This window comes from Eretmochelys imbricata, chromosome 3, assembly GCF_965152235.1.
Source record: "Eretmochelys imbricata isolate rEreImb1 chromosome 3, rEreImb1.hap1, whole genome shotgun sequence".
Classification (NCBI taxonomy): domain Eukaryota; kingdom Metazoa; phylum Chordata; order Testudines; family Cheloniidae; genus Eretmochelys; species Eretmochelys imbricata.
The window spans coordinates 23,653,816-23,670,466 of record NC_135574.1 but is presented as its reverse complement, the minus strand read 5'-3'; the positions used below and the strand labels follow the sequence as shown (position 1 = coordinate 23,670,466).

The 16,651-nt window shown below is 45.3% G+C and overlaps 1 protein-coding gene across 1 annotated transcript; it reads right to left on the bottom strand.

Moving 5' to 3' along the window:
- Positions 1 to 4,401: 4,401 nt before the first annotated feature.
- RDH14 (retinol dehydrogenase 14) lies at positions 4,402 to 10,897 on the bottom strand. The gene is made up of 2 exons (XM_077812497.1): positions 10,454 to 10,897; positions 4,402 to 6,462 (listed from the first exon to the last, which is right to left on the bottom strand). The coding sequence occupies exons 1-2, from the start codon at positions 10,808 to 10,810 to the stop codon at positions 5,845 to 5,847; spliced, it is 975 nt and encodes a 324-aa protein (XP_077668623.1). The 5' UTR covers positions 10,811 to 10,897; the 3' UTR covers positions 4,402 to 5,844.
- Between the last annotated feature and the right edge of the window lie 5,754 nt (positions 10,898 to 16,651).

Here is a 16,651-nt window from a genome sequence, read left to right as displayed (position 1 = left end):
CAGATGAGCAAAAGATAAACTTTGTGGTGCTTTTGCTCAGTCTTCACTTTTGACTCTAGCTTTAACAAGGGTTTTGATTGGTTACATTAATGTAAAACCCCAATTTAGACCACCATAGTACAAAGCTATCCCTCTAGGCTGCATCAAAATTCCACGCTCCTTATTGAATGCAATATTTTCACTCATCAACTTCTGTCAACAGAAGCCTTAAAATTGTACACCTCCCCCATTAAGCCATTTCCTCTCATTTTATGTGTTTTCCATAGCAAACATGTTGCTGTTTTGTTGAAGCAATGACCATTTACACTTTTCCCAATGCTTTAACCCCTTTTAAAAATAATAGATGTCCAAAAGCAAGCTTTATTTAAATAAATAAATAAATTCAAAAAGCAAAGTAGTTTGATAGGACTTAACCTTTGTCCCAAGTATGCTTAAAGGGACATCACTGTTGCCTTTGTTTTGAGATAACAAAGGATAATGCATCATCTCCTACTCTGCTTCTACTGTGCCTGGGCCCCAGGCTTGGTTGGAGCCTCAGTGCTACAGGAAAACAAACAACACATGACCATGGATACATGCAATGTTAAGAAAAGTGTTTTGAAGTTGTCCATTTTAGGGAAGTATTATGGCCAAAATTTTCAAAAGACTCTCTGAATTCGTGTGCCTCAAGATTTGGGGAGCACAATTTGAGCCACCTTTGACCTGATTTTCAGAGGGTTTGAGTAGAGCTAATTGAAAATGAGGAAAATGCAAAACATTTTGCAAAAAAAGTCCATGTTTTTCACTCAAAAACTTTGGACTCCAACATTTTCCTGCCAATTGTAGTTTTGAGCAACTGCAGTTCCTGTTTACTTCAAGTGGCATTGCAGGTATTCAGCACCTCAGAAAATCAGGCCAGGTATCTCAAGTTGAGAATCCAAAAACAGGCCACCTTTGAGAATGTGGCTGTTAATCTTCAATGTATGTATTGTAGGTTTTGTCACCCCCGTGCATCTCAGCCCAATCAACAGTCCTTATTCTCGCAAGAGGTCACTTGGGCTCCCATAGGACTATAGGATGAGGGTTCCAGGATTCATTTCACTTATCACTGAACTGCAGACACCTCTGGCATGGATGGAGGGTAGCAGCCAGCTAGAAAATTGACTCTCAGAGCAACAGCAAGGTGGAGAAAAGAACATATTGGCAAAGGATAACCGGGGAGTGGACCTTAAGTCTTATGGAAAATGCCTTGGAATCTTAAATGTCCACACAGTAAAGACTGTGTTTGTTAAGGTCTTTTGGAAAAGGTACACAAACACTAATCTACCCAAAGCTTAATGTATCTAACAGAGAAGAGGCAAAAAAAGCTGGGCAGGATTGGGACACGCACTTCCAAGCAGTCTAATGGCCTGACCCCACAATGCATAGACAATCTTAAGCTCCCACTGACTTTACTTTAAGTCGATGGGAAGTGAAATCCTGGCCCTATTGAAAACTATCATTGACTTCAGTGGGGCCAGGATTTCATCCTGGGAGTTTGGGAACCTAGGCAGTTGTTAAGGTGTTCAACACCGTCCAGAATTGGGCTGTATTTCAAGCCTGATGCTTATGGTTGCAGCATTTCATTTAGTGTTGTTATATTACGCTGGACCCAAGATGTCAGACAGACAAGGTTAATGAGATAATTTTTACTGGGCCAACTTCTGTAGGTGAGCTCTTCGTCAACTCTATGTATGTATGATTGTCTCTTTTGCCAAAAGAAGTTGGTCCAATAAAAGATATTACCTCAGCATCTTGCAGCACTCATGACCATCCATCCATTGTCCCACACCCCTCCTAGTTACAGTGAATCTCCTTCAGTTTATCTGCAAATATTTAAGAAGTAAAAATTTCCAATTTGCAGGAGAGGTTTGTTAACCTTATTAGATGGCTAGTGTACCAGCCTTTAGTAACATGTTCTCTTTACTATGCTGTTTAGAACAGTGGTTCTCAAACTTTTTTTTTTGTGGACCACATGAAAATCGCTGAGCATCTTGGCGGACCACTTAATGATCTTTCCAAATGTTATTTGTACTGTTAGCTAACTATTGTAAAGCGCTTTGGATAAAACTTAATAATTCACTTTTTTTGTTCTACATATAAAAGCATACAATGCATATTTTAATATCAGTGGTCTTACCTTTCTAATGTGATGGATGTGTCCTCTCTCCCCCACCACGGCAGACCCCGAGCTGGGGCTGGGAACGAGTGGGGTCTCTCCACCACCACAGCAGCCACAGAGGTGAGGCTGGGAAGGAGGGCCATCTCTCCCTGGCTGCCCTGGAACTGGGGAGTCGCCTCTTTCTCTGGCCACCACAGCCCTGCACATCCCAAATTTCCCCCACCACCTCTTCTCACCCCACTAACCCCTCCCACCTACCCAGTATTCCCCCCGAGACTACTACCTCACTTTACATGTGCGTCTTCTCCAGGGGCCAGGCATCTAATTAGTGGAGCCACACCTGCACAACTCCACTAATTAGGTGGGTGGCCCTTCATTCTCTTGGGTGCAGCTGCCCAGGAACGCATCTTAGAGGTAACAATGGTCCGCAGACCACAGTTTGAAAACCTCTGGTTTAGAACATTTGCAAACAATTAAATATTCAAATATAAGTTCTCAAATCTGAGTCCAGTCACAACAGGTGCAAGGGCACTTCTGGTAGCTGATGGGGTGGGTAAGAAGCCTGTAGGGAGGCAGTTTTTCTGTTATGAGAAATATCAGCTCCACTCTGCGACACATCAAAAGTAACGATTCAGCTATCTAGGCCTCCTGGATCTTTTTGCCAGCCCAATAGCTCCTTCAAGATTAGCTTGGGAAAATGTATATGTAAAGGGGAACAGGCCTTGTACACTAAAATTATTTGAATGACTCTTGCAAGTTATTTTCTTTATGGCCTGAGGTAGAAGTAAATCAAATGTATTTAAACTGGGAGCTATCCATATCTGCATAATCCCATCATGCCCTTACCCTACTCCCACAGGACTCAGGCTTTGAAGCCTGTGATGCTTTCCCATAATAGGAAGCTTACATGGGCAAAATGAGCAACCACAAACAAATGAAATGGGAGTTAAAATATTTTTTTGATTGCATCATGGAAACACTGATCATTTATCTCATATTAAGATGGACCATTTATATTGGAAGTCTCATGCTATGTACAGCTTCCCCCTCACAGTTGTAGATTTTGGATCTTTATAAAGCAAGTGTCCCAATGGCCAAAGACTTTGTATTTTCTTCTGTACTCTCTTTTTAAAAATATGTACACAAGCCCTGTTTGCCATGAACAAAGACAGCAAAAAATGACAACCTAGTGGCAAATTCACTTGCAGAGGTGACCATGTAGACAGGAAGGATGGTTTAGTGGTTAGGGCACCAGACTGCCACTGTAGAAATTCTAGGTTCAGTTCTGCCACTGACTCCCTGTCTGACCTTGGGCAAATCTCTTAGGCACAGGCATGTTTGAAAATCTCCCTAAGGGATCAAGGTGCAGAATTCCCACGTAAGTGCTTTTCAGCATGGCACTTTTCTTTGCAAGCTATGCCCCAATAGGCATCCATGACTCTCTCATAACATGCACACTGGGGTTTTGACGGGGGTAGCAATGGAACAGTGGATCACACAGATCATAAATTGGAGTTCTATTTACTTTACCTTTAGCTCCTTTTGATGAAACAGTAAAAACTAAGGTATCTTCTGGTCTGTAGGGGCTTGAGAGAACCCATCTTTTTGTAAGAAGAGCTCGTGCCCTGGTGCAATTGGTCAAAACTTCACCTTGCCTTCAGTATTATGCTGCATGGTAGTTGGTTGATGCCTTCCACTCCAGCCAGGGTCGCATTTCAATGGTATTACATATTGTCATTTGGGGATTGTTTTAGATGAAAGACGCAAGATAAATGTAAAATAGGACTTCACAGGTTGAATTCCTGTTTATTCTCTAACCATATTTCCATCCTCTCTATGGGATGGCCCTTTGCATTATTTACAAACAGCACTTTTGTGTCAAACATTCAGAGTACACAATAATCACACACTTCAGCTCTACTCCTACAGGCTCTGTTGCCTATAAGTGAGCAATATATACTGCAATTAAAATATAGCGAGCAATATATGCTGTAACTATTGTTACAGGATCTTTAAAAAAAAATCAATTTTCTCCCTTAACTTATGCTCGTCTAGATTTCGCTGTCTTCCTCCCAAAAGCATGGAGCTCCTGCTATGCCTCTTTCCTATACCCACAGTACTGCATCTGTGGAAACAGGTGTGGAAGGGATTGAGCACAATACAGTGTGTGAGTGAGAACATACAGAACATGCAGTGAATATGAGTTAGAAACATACACTGTAAATGATCTGAGAATCTCAAAAATGGTGTTAACTCAAGTGTTGAACCAATAAGGATTTATTGTGGGATAGACTAAGCTTCAAACATTTCAATCTTTTATATGTATATATAAATTATTAGTAATAATCAAGATCCCAAAGCATTACTTTCTTCATATTCATTACATTTACTTGTACCTTAAATTGGTGGTGTTAAATAAAATTACTAAAGAGAGACAAGCAAATCATAACTAACCAGAAACAGTTACTGAAGTTATATATTTATTATTTAAAATTAATATTAAATTATTAAAGTAATTATGTAATTATTTAAAATAAGGGAGGCGTCTTCATGTAATATCCCTATATTTATTTTTGGCTTATTTTAATTCCATTATCTCTGCATAGTAGAGACTCTCTATAAGCCTATGCAGCATAGTTGCCAAGGCTAATTTTGTCAAGTGTGTAATAGTTTCTTGATCACATTTGTACCATGTATGCATTAGTGAGGTTAAGGAAATATACACTTACACAGAAGATGACTTATCAGGAAGAACTGTTGGCCATATTAGACTGAACCTTATGCACATTTCACTATGGAAGGCAGGGTGACAAAAATCTATAAATAGACTATTCACAAAACAAACCACAGGGTCAGATCTTGGGCTCTAACACACCCTCCAGTCACTGACCTACTTAAGTCAATGGTGGGGCATCCACCAGCACAAGGCTTATTGCAGGATGGGGGCCTTGGCTCATATCTCCAGAAGAGCAGGTTTGGCCCAAATAAAATAGAACCTGCTGTACAATCAAACATACATACTAGAGTAATGGAAGTGACAGATGCTAGCTTATGGAAGGCCATCTTGAAAATATCTGACTTGTGACCCACAGCTGAGTTATAATATGGCTTGATATTGTTCCTGTTCAGCCAGCCAGTGATACGCAGTTGCGGGAAAGAGTTTCTGTGCTAGGAAACAGTATTTGGAGGCTTAGAGGATCACAGAGGAAGAGTGCTCACAACTCAGTGGTAAAATCTTTCACACGGTTTTAGCTTGAATTGCTCACCAACCCAACACTTATCGGTATTAGGATGGATTCACAAACCATCTACAAACAGCCACACATTTCACATACAATGCAATGCAGTGCTATGTTTGAGATCAAATAGTGGAAGACAACAAAGAAGCATATACATTACATAGCAAAGAACTTTTTATTAGTAGAACAAGTAGCTTTCAGAAGAGATTTTAACTGAAAAATATTCAAACACCCAGGCTGTTAAGACTCTAGTTCTGTATTTTTTCAAAATATGGATTTATGTAAAATAGAGAATATTCTCTATTTTAAAAGAGCTGTACACATTACTCCTAGTAGCTTTGAAATCGGTGAGCAAAGTAATTTGTGTTTCACACTATTCAAGGGGGAAATACCATTGCAGAAAGCTTCAGGGTAGCAAAATATTAGTTATCTTCATTCCTTTCAGTAGGTCTTTTTTCCTAGCATTTATTTTAATAATCCAACCATCACTTCACTGATATCCCACAGTTTTCTTGCAACTAAATCATCCATGGCTTTCGGCAGCAGTTCCTCCTCTTTGCAATCCCCAAAATACTTGCCTGACACACCCTCTACTTCTGCAGAGGAGGCCAAATAAATAGAAGTCTGGGCTCCTTCCAATGGGGTTTTGAAGAAAGCCCATGACACCAAATTGAAGAGGGGTTTTGCCAGCAAAGGAATATTCACGTATCTGCCTAGATTGGTTCGGACAATACCGGGATGAAGCACGTTGACAGTGACTCCTGTGCCTTCCAATCGGCGGGCTAGCTCCCTGGTGAATAGTATGTTAGCCAGTTTACTGCGACTGTAGCCAAAACTTTTATTGTAACTTATTTCACTGTTCAAGTCTTCAAAGTTGATCTCTCCGTATTTGTAAAGTTTGGAAGAAACTACCACAATCCTGCTTGGGGCAGAACTTTTGAGGAGGCCAAGGAGAAGGTTAGTGAGCAAGAAATGACCCAAGTGGTTGACACCAAACTGCATCTCGAAACCATCCTCTGTCTTCATGTATGGACACTGGAATATCCCCGCATTATTGATCAGGACATCCAGTCTCGGCTCTTCCTTAAAATAGCAAAAATAATCAGATTTATAAACACAGCAAGCTGTTATTAAGATTAATTGTATTCATTGACCTTTATTAGGAAAAACCATTCAACTGCTCATCCTCTAAAATGGGATTTTCTAGTCATGGTTATTTTAATGTAATCTTGGAAAAAATAAGCATATTGGTAGTTGTCAGTAAGAGGAGTATCAAATCACATGGGATGGGGATGTGTTCCTCTGAAGATAGCTAAAATATAAACATTTTTCAAGAACAGCATTTTTTAATTGAAATCTACTGAATTTATTCTTGTAATACCAATTTCTTTCCAAAAAATGATCAGGATGTGACATTAAAGACAAGCTGACAAGTGTACTACTGGTTAGTATTTACATTGTGGTAGTACTTAGAAGCCCCAGTCATGGAGCTTATTATGCTAGGCACTGTACAAACAAAGAACAAAAAGATCATCTAGTTCTTTGAGGCAGGGACTTAGGGTTAAAGAGACACTGCCAACAAATTTTAAACCCATCATTTGATTATGGAAAAATAATTAGATTTATGATGAATTTTGAAAACACTGCTATTAATGATTTCAAACAATGGTACCTAGTTTAAAATTTGCCTGAACTGTGGTGGACCAAAATACTATGTTGTGCCAATGGACAAGAACCAGAAAGTAAAACTGGTAACAGAAAAATAAAATCTAAGGCCCCAATACTTATGTTCCAAATCCTGCATAGTCTGTGCACCCAGAACTCGGAGACAGAAAGATCTTAGGAGTTTCAAAGTGTGGTTCCACTCTGAAAAATGTCTTCACACAAGTGTCACTATAAAGTTCCATGTTTCAACCTGAATGCTCAGTTTACCAGTAAAGAATTCCCCCCTCTCCGACCTTTTCCCGCTAGTCCTGCAAATTTAACATAGGATCTGGAAGTCAAGTTGAGTGCCTTCTGGCTCCTTACCACCAGTAAGAAATTTTTTGCAGGCCAGATTCTATCCTCATTTACACCTTTGAAATTTAATAGTATGCACATTTTGCCATCAGTGGCACAAGTATAACTAAGAGCAGAATCTGATCCTGCATTTAGTTAATAATTAAATCAAGCTGGGGCTTGATCCGGCAAGATGCTCAGTTCCCTTAACTCCTACTGATATCAAAGGGAGTTGAGGCTGCTCAGCATCTCACAGGATTGGATCCTTCACGTATGAGTTGTAAAGAATTCACATCTCCCCCATAGCTCCATGGTACTGAAAGATGTAACAATTTATCACTGAAGCCAGCATATTACCCTGAATACACAATGCAGTTGGTCTTTGTGCAGTGAGGCTAAAAAAGTGAAAAATGAAAATTCAGTTCAGAATTCTGGTATCTAAACACGCACAATGAAAGCCAGGCTGTGGGGGTGCCAGCTATCTCTCATCTTATCAATCTAGGAACCTCCTTTATCTTACAGACAACTTCAGAAAGGAGTCACAAGTTCAGAAAAGGAGGGGAATAATGTAAGTGCATATGTACTACAGCCCTTTGGAAGTGTTTCTAGAACTAGGTCATCTCAATCATTTTGTTTCTCCATCATTTAAGCTGTGTTGAGGTATTCTAAAACAGCAGATACCACGAGAAATAAACCCAAGAGCGGCACCACTCCCATGTATGTCACCCCACACACGTCATCTCCTGCCTAGCTATTTTGTTCTCAATTTTTCTTGTGAAAAGACAACACTTTAATTGGTTTTGCCAATAGAGAGACTGCCAGCCTAAAAATCACATTTTTTTAAATGTATCACTAACACCTATGAGGTACTACACCAGATTAGAAAAAAGTATATATTGTTTTCCCAGTGTTTACTTTGTGCATTTCACAGCACTTTGTGTATAGTTAGTCACATTCACAGTTTCCCCTGTATAGTCAAACAAGACCAGATCCTGAAACTGGATCTATGCAGGTGGCCCTAAATGGTTTCCCACTGAAGCTTTACACGGCCACAACTGTCCATCCGCGACAAACCAATTACAGAATTAGGGCTTTAGTCAATTTCCCCTGTTGTTTCTGTGGGCCTCCTGGCAAATTATGTTAAAGGCCCAAAAGGGTGAAGAGAAAGAGAATATTCATCACATTATTATTAATGTGAAGTTATGTTGAAACATCAAGTGTTAAGATGACAACATTTCATGGGTTAAGAAAATTAAATCAAGAAAATATTTACCCCAAAGTTATACAGGGTGACAGCTCCAGCATTAGCTCATTTTCTACCATTATGTACAGTCCCCCACAGCACACACCCTTTCCTCTATTTTGGAATATCCCTAAACAGTGTAAATTGTATCCATGAGATACTCAGTGAAACCATTTGTTGGCTTGCTCATGCCCGTCTACAAAATCTGTTAGGAACGCCTATAGGACCCTAGTGAGCACCTCAAAAATTAGGCTTGCAGGATCCAGGATAGGTCTGACAAAGTCAGAATAATTATGGACAGTACACCCTCGATATAACAAACTCCTCAGGATCCAAGCTATTTGTTCATTATAGCCAGGGGGCCATTATACCAAAAGACCGGCGCCAGGAGCGGTAAGTTTCTCCAGCCATGGAGCTGACAGCTCCTCCAGACCCGCAACTGACAGCCCCATGGCTGGAGGTGGGATCCCGGGACTGGGTTCATTATATCCAAAGATTTGTTATTATGAAGGGCATTAGAGAGAGGGTGTACTGTAATAGAAATGTGATAAATGTAGGTTGGATTCAGATGACCCCATGAAGTGATCTCTCACTGCAGCCTATCCTCTATGCTGTAGGTCAAAGGGGACTCAAACTTAAGCCACTTTACAGCCACAAATTCCCAGATGCCTTGAAGAATAAACTGCAGCAGATTGCAGCTGCCCTAGTTTTTTCTTTGCCCCCCGAGATAACAGGTCACCCCTTGCCTGCTGCATCTTGATATGAGCTCGTGAAGGTGATTTCTGGCTGCATTGTATACTCCATGGGCCCAGTCCCTCTTCTTACCGGTCAACACAGCTAGTGGAACAGGAAGATTTCCCTAGGAAAGGAGCTTTGGCCTAATAAAGCTTTGTTCCCTGTATTAAAAATCAATGCATAAGAATGCACCAAAATATTACATTACATCCCAAAATATTTTGGGATTATTTTTAATGCCCAACAAGATGCAAGAACAGCTCTGACAAAAGCTGCTAATCTCCACTCAGTATCAGCATTGAAGAACCCCAAGTCACCAAAGGGGTAATGTGAAGACTGAGTAGCCCTTACTGGATGATGGAGAGAGAGACAGCCCACCCTTTCCCCTCACCCCATTCCTTCCTCTGCCCTCTCCCCCTCCCAGCCTACTCTCTCCTCATCCCTTCCTCTCTTCTCCCCCTCCTCACCCCCAGCCCACCCTCTCCCCATCCCTTCTTCTGCCCTCTCCACCTCCGCCACCCTCCTCATCCCCAGCCCACCCTCTCCCCTCACCCCATCTTCTGCCCTCTGCCCCTCCACCTCTCTCCTCCTCCCCAGCCCACCTTCTCCCCATCCCTTCCTCTGCCCTCTTCCCCTCCTCACCCCAGCCTGCCCTCTCCCCTCACCCCATCTCCTGCCCCTCCCCCTCCAGCCCACCCTCCTCTCCTCCCCTCCCCCTCCCGCCCACCCTCCTCCCCCTCTCCTCCACCACCTTCCTCCTCCTCACTCCCACCCCACCCTCACCCTCTCCTCACCCACTCTCCCTCCTCACCCCCACCCCACCCCATCTTCTGCCCTCTGCCCCTCCACCTTTCTCCTCCTCCTCCCCAGCCCACCTTCTCCCCATCCCTTCCTCTGCCCTCTTCCCCTCCTCACCCCCCAGCCTGCCCTCTCCCCTCACCCCATCTCCTGCCCCTCCCCCTCCACCATCCTCTTCTCCTCCTCCTCCCCCGCCCACCCTCTTCCCATCCCTTCCCCATATTTGCCCTCCCCACTCAACCCCTTCCCTCACCCCACCCCTCCCCCGCCGGCCCCCTCTCCCCGCCCCGCCCCCCGTACCTGCAGCACCCGCTGGCAGAAGCTGCGCACGGAGCGCAGCGAGGCCAGGTCCAGCTCCCTGATCACCAGCTCCCCGTCCTCCGCCTGGGCGCCCAGCTCGGCGCGGATCTCGCGGGCCGCCTGCTCGGCCCGGCCGCGGTCCCGGCAGCCCAGGATCACCCGGGCCTGCAGCCGCAGCAGCTCGGCCGCCGTGGCCCGGCCCAGCCCGCTGTTCGCGCCCGTGACGATCACCGTCTTGCCCCGCATCAGCGCCGCCGCCGCGCTCCGCGAAGCCCGGCCAGCCCCGCTCAGGTAGCGGCGGGCGATGAGCAGCAGCCCGCCGCCCAGCGCCGCGGCCAGCAGCGCCGCAGCGGCCATAGCCCAGCGCTCGGGGCCAGGAGGGAGCCGCGAGCAGGGGCCGAACGACACCCGCCCCGGCGTTTTTCCCAGGGCGCCGCCGGCCCTACCCCGCCGCCGGAAGCCCAGCGCCCCGCTCGGGGGCGTTAGATGCCGATTGGCCGCCGCGGTCCCCCCACTTTGCATTCTGGGACTCGTAGTTTCCTCCGCCTCCCCAAGTGTCGGTTCGAAGCGCCGCCCAGGGCTGCGCGCCCGTGGGAGCTGCCTGCGCGGGGCCCTTGGGCTGGGTTAGCCCCGAGCTCCGGTACCGCGGTGTCCCGCCCCAAGGCAGCCCTTCCCCGGGCAGGGCAGCCCCTGAGCGGCTTGCGCCCTCGGCAGATAAAAGCGTCTCCTGCAGCCACCACCCTTTTCGTAAAAAGAAGAGGAGGACGTGTGGCACCTTAGAGACTAACCAGTTTATTTGAGCATAAGCTTTCGTGAGCGACAGCTCATTTCATCGGATGCATCCCATGAAGTGAGCTGTCGCTCACGAAAGCTCATGCTCAAATAAATTGGTTAGTCTCTAAGGTGCCACACGTCCTCCTCTTCTTTTTGCGAATACAGACTAACACGGCTGCTACTCTGCACCCTTTTCGTGTGAGTTTCCCAGTCAGGACTGGGCCTGAGCCCGAAAGACGGAAGAGATCAAAGTTCCCTTGACAATGGGGAGAACTCTGTTCTGAAAGGTAGCAGCAGTCAGGGAAGGCAGCCGGTGCAAAGTACTACCATGACAGATCAGATACACCAGGACAAATGGGGAGACGTTGGAGAAAGTCCAGAGGAGAGCAGCACAAATGATTTAAGGTCTAGAAAACAGGGCCTAGGATGGAAGGTTGGAAAAAATGGGTTCAGTCTGGAGAAGAGAAGACCAAGGGGGGACACAATAAGAGTTTTCAAGTTGTTACAAGGAGGAGGGTGAAAAATGGTTCTCTTTAAGCTCTGAGGATTGGACAAGAAGCCATGGGCTTAAACTGCAGCAAGGGGGAGGGGGCTAGGTTGGACATTAGGAAAAACTTCCTAACTGCCAGGGTAGTTAAGCTCTGGAACCAATTGCCGAGGGCTGTTGTGGAATCTCTGTCACTGGAGGTTTTTAAAAATAAATACCTGTCAGGAATGGAATAGTGATTGCGTAGTCCTACCTTGAATTCTGGGGAATGGACTAGATGAGGTCCCTTCCAATCCTACACTTCTATGATTCTATGAAAATGGCAAAAAACTGGCTAGGCGGTAATACTGCAGAACAGGATCTGAGGGTTATGGTGGATCACAAATTAAATATAGCTGACAATGTGATGCAGTTGCAAAAAAGACTGATATTCTGGGTTATATGAACAGGAGTGCCATTGCAAAGAGGGAGGTAATTGTTTCACTGTACTCCGTACTTAGGAGGCCTCAGATGGAGTATGGTGTCCAGTTCAGGGCACCCCTGCAGCTACAAGGAAATACTATGTAAACAAAAAGGCATATTTAGTCTTGAGAAAAGAAGACTGAGGGGGAACTTGATAATAGTTTTCAGATACATTAAGAGTTGTTATAAAGTCAAGAGGCTGGTGATCAGTTGTTGTCCATGTCCACTGAAGTCCACTGGACATGGGCTTAATCAGTAACGGAGATTTAGGTTAGATATTAGGAAAAACTTTCTAACTATAAGGACAGTTAAGCATTGGAACAGGTTTTTGAGGGAGGTTGTGGAATCTTCACTGGAGGTTTTCAACAGAAGGTTAGACTAACTTTGGTCAGAAATGATCTAGCGCAGGGGGCTGGACTAGATGACCTTGTGAGGTCCCTTCCAGCCCTACGAATCTACTATTATGTGAAGTAATACTCAGTTTTTACGCAGATCTGAGCTACTGAATGATATTACTTAACAAATTCTTCATTACAAAACATGGCTGAATGCATTTTTTATTAATGACAGGTTATGGGTGAATTTATTACATAGAACTAATAAAGAAAAAATCACAGATGCACTTATGGACATGGATTCAGCTATGTATAGACTAATCTTGAATACTCTGACAACGTTTGCTTCCTTATCTTTAGGCAGCAGTCCTTTTCTTTTGCTTAGGTTTCCCAATGCAAACTCTGGGCCAATCTAGAGACAAAAGCATGAAGGTTAGTACTATGAAAGCAAAAATGGGAGACAGAAGATAAACCATAGTGAACCTATAAATGGCTCAATTTCAAATCAATTTGCTATTGAAATATTTCTCAAAGTATCCAAAATATTTAATGTCAGGTGACTTTGAATTATCCACCCAATGAAAAATGAAACAAATTGGGTTACGAAAGCTATCTAAGGCCTCCAGAACCCTTCAAAACATGAAAGATTTTAATAGACACATGGAGAAAACTCCATCTCTCAGTACAAAACTTAGAAGAAGGATATATATCTGTACGGATTGCTGATTTAATCTAATACATCGGGGTGGCCAACCTGTGGCTCCGGAGCCAAACGTGGCTCTTCAGAAGTTAATATGCAGCTCCTTGTATAAGCACCGACTAGAGGTGCCAACTTTCCCATGTGCCGGGGGGTGCTCACTGCTCAACCCCTGGCTCTGCCCCCACTCTACCCGTTCCCTCACCTTCCCCTGAGCCTAACATGCCTCTTCTCCCCCCCCCCCCGGCCCACCAGAGCCTCCTGCATGCCACAGCTGATCGAGAGGGACGGGGAGGTGCTGATTGGCAGGGCTGCCAGCCGGTGGGAGGTGCAGGGAGGGAGGGGGAGGCACTGATTGGCAGGGCGGGGGAAGAGCTGATGGGGGCTACTGACGTGTGGCTCTTTGGCAATGTACATTGGTAAATTCTGGTTCCTTCTCAGGCTCAGGTTGGCCACCCCTGTAATACATGATAAAGACGATGCTATTATTTGACCAGGCTCCTGTTTTTCTTAATACTCATCTCAAGGGAGCACTAAAACTTGTTCTACCCTGACTTCATTGGGGTTCTATGTAGTGTAAGTCCATGGGTAGAACTTGGTCCCTGAAGATTAATTTTATACTTTCTCAAGGATCTAGCAGAGATTGGAAAAGACATTACCAAGCCCACTCAGCTGAATACTGTCCCTCAAAACACTGCCTCCTAAGACTTGTCCCCAAGGCCAAGATTTTCAAAAACAGCAGTGATTTTGGTTGCCCAACTTGAAGATTCTTAAAGCAGGGGTCTCAAAGTCCCAGCCTGTGGGCCATCTGCTGCCCAATGTCTGCTGCAGGTGCCATCCCCCACAGCTCCCATCATAGGCACCGACTTCTTCTGGTGCCGGTGGGTGCTCGACCGCCCTCTGCCCCCAGCCCCACCCTGACTCCCTACCTACGCTGCCCCCTCCTGCCTCCATTCCAACCCCTTCCGCAAAGTCCCCGCTCCTCCCTGTCCCTATTTGACTCCTTCCCCAAATCCCCACCCCAGCCCCGCCTCTTCCCCAGCTCCTCCCCTGAGCGCGCTATGTTCCTGCTCCTCCCCCCAAGAGCTTGCTACAGCTGTTTGGCAGCAGCAAGCACTGGGAGGGAGGGAGGATCAGAGACACGGTGTGCTGCGAGGAAGCAGAGGCGAAGGAGGAGGTGAGGCGGGGGGGGTGGGGCAGGGAGATTGGCTGCCTGTGGGTGCGGAGCACCCATTAATATTTCCCCATGAGTGCTCCAGCGCCAGAGCACTCGCAGAGTCGGCACCTATGGCTCCCACTGACTGAGGGAGAGGGACAGAGATACCATCACTAGTCGCCGGGCAGAGTCAGCCATGGAGGCGGCATCATTTGTTGCTGGGCAGAGTCAGCCATGAAGGCGGCATCACTTTTTCCCCCAATGAATATAAACAAGTCAAAATACCAAACACAACTATCTGATGCCCACCTTGCTGCAATCCTGACGTTTCAGCTGCTCAGTCACTGAGGCCAAACGTCAACAAACTGACACAACTGAAGCGTTGCCAGGTGTCTGGCAAACCCTAAAAACTCTCTGGCAGGCGAAGAATTGTATAAAGTTGTATGACAGTTTTATTATTTCTAAGAAATTCAAAATAAAAAATACAATATAAACATTTTATTTTCTGAACACCATCTTCAGTGACCTTACTGGCCTGCTGGGAGGATTTGAGGACTGGCAGTGGCCCTACGGTAAACTGAGTTTGAGACCTCTGCCCAGGGCTCCCGCAGGACCTCTGCCTTAAGGGATCTGCTTTTAAAAAGGGCTGAACATCCATTCTCCAAAAATCAAAGCTGGTCAAGTTGCGCACCCACAAAAATCACTAGTCTACATTGAAAGAAAATGTTGCCTAGGTTTTTTTTGCTGAGTACAAATGTATTTCCCTGTTAAATTAGAAAACAGCATAATTGATAAGACAAATAATTCAGATACTAAAAGATGAGCATGATCAATCAGGATCACAAAGCACATTAAATACTTACAACATTGAGAGGACAGCTAAGTAGTATAATGACCAAAGAAACAAAAACAAAAAAATGCCCCCAAACAAAGTAATACTTCATAATTCTACCACTTTCCATCTGAGTATCTCAAAATGTTTTACAAACATTTTCCCACCTTAAAACCACAACCACAAAGGTAGATGTAGATAAACGTGTCCATTCTGGCTCATCATTCATAGGCGCAATTCGGCGAAGTGTCAAGCACCCTTATTTCCAATAGTTATTGCTGCTAGACTCTGAGGGTGCTCATCACCTCACAGGACTGGGCCTGAGGTAGCAAAACTTTTTGTATATAAACTCAAGTACAATTGTACAGATGCTAATAAAATAAGTAACACAAGCACAATGCAACACACAGAATAACATACACTTTGAAGCATCTGAGTTTTTCCTCCTTTCTGAAGGAAAATAAAAAGAGGGAAATAAATCAAACTTGTCCTCCAAACCCAGCTCTCCCGTTAGCATAATAAAACCACCTCCGCAAGAGGCAATACCTGTGTCAGTGTGAGAAGCTCTCCTGCCAACATAGCGGTGTCCACACTGGTGCTTAGGTCAGTGTAACCCACATCACTTAGGGGAGTGGCGTAATCACACCCCTGACCAAGATTAGTGATATTGATAGTTAAGGCTAAGATCTAGTTAGGAGTATTTTTGGTAAAAGTCATGGACAGATCATGGGCAATAAATAAAAATTCATGGCCCATGACCTGTCCATGACTTTTACCAAAAACACCCCTGACTAAATCTCTACTTCTGGGGCCCCACTGCTAAGGAGAAGCCCCTGCTAGGGGATGGGGGGGCTGCTCCAGTGCTGGGGGTTGACTGCCTTCCAGTTGCTGCTCCTGGGGACTGCTCTCTGGATGGCTTCCGGGTGCCTCTGGAGCTGCTGCTTCAGCTGCTTGGGCGGTCCCCAGGGCTCCCGCAGGACCACTGCTTGGGTGTTCCCCGGAACCAGCCACACCAGCTGCTGTTCTGGCGGTCCCCGGAGCCAGCTGCCTGAGCAGTGGCTGGTGCAGCTGGCCCCGGGGACTGCCAGAGCAGCTGGTCCCAGGTCGCTCCATTGGTGGCAGGTGTGGCTGGCCATGGGTCACCCAAACAGCTGGCCCAGGGGCCCTGAAGTCAGCTGCACCAGCTGCTGCAGAAGTCATGAAGGTTGCAGAAAGTCACGGAATCCATGACTTCTGCGACCTCTGTGAAAGAATCACAGCCTTAGTGATTGTGTGTACACACCCTGAGTGTGTGTGTGAGAGAGAAGGAAAGCCAAGTCAAAGGGATGAGTTTTGCTTTTCATTCTAAGAACCACACCCAGAAGAGATGCTGACTTGGAGCAATGCCTAAAGATACCTGTGACAGGGTCGGGCCAGATGGCCATAGGAGAGTAATAGAAGGCAGATATATTAGCC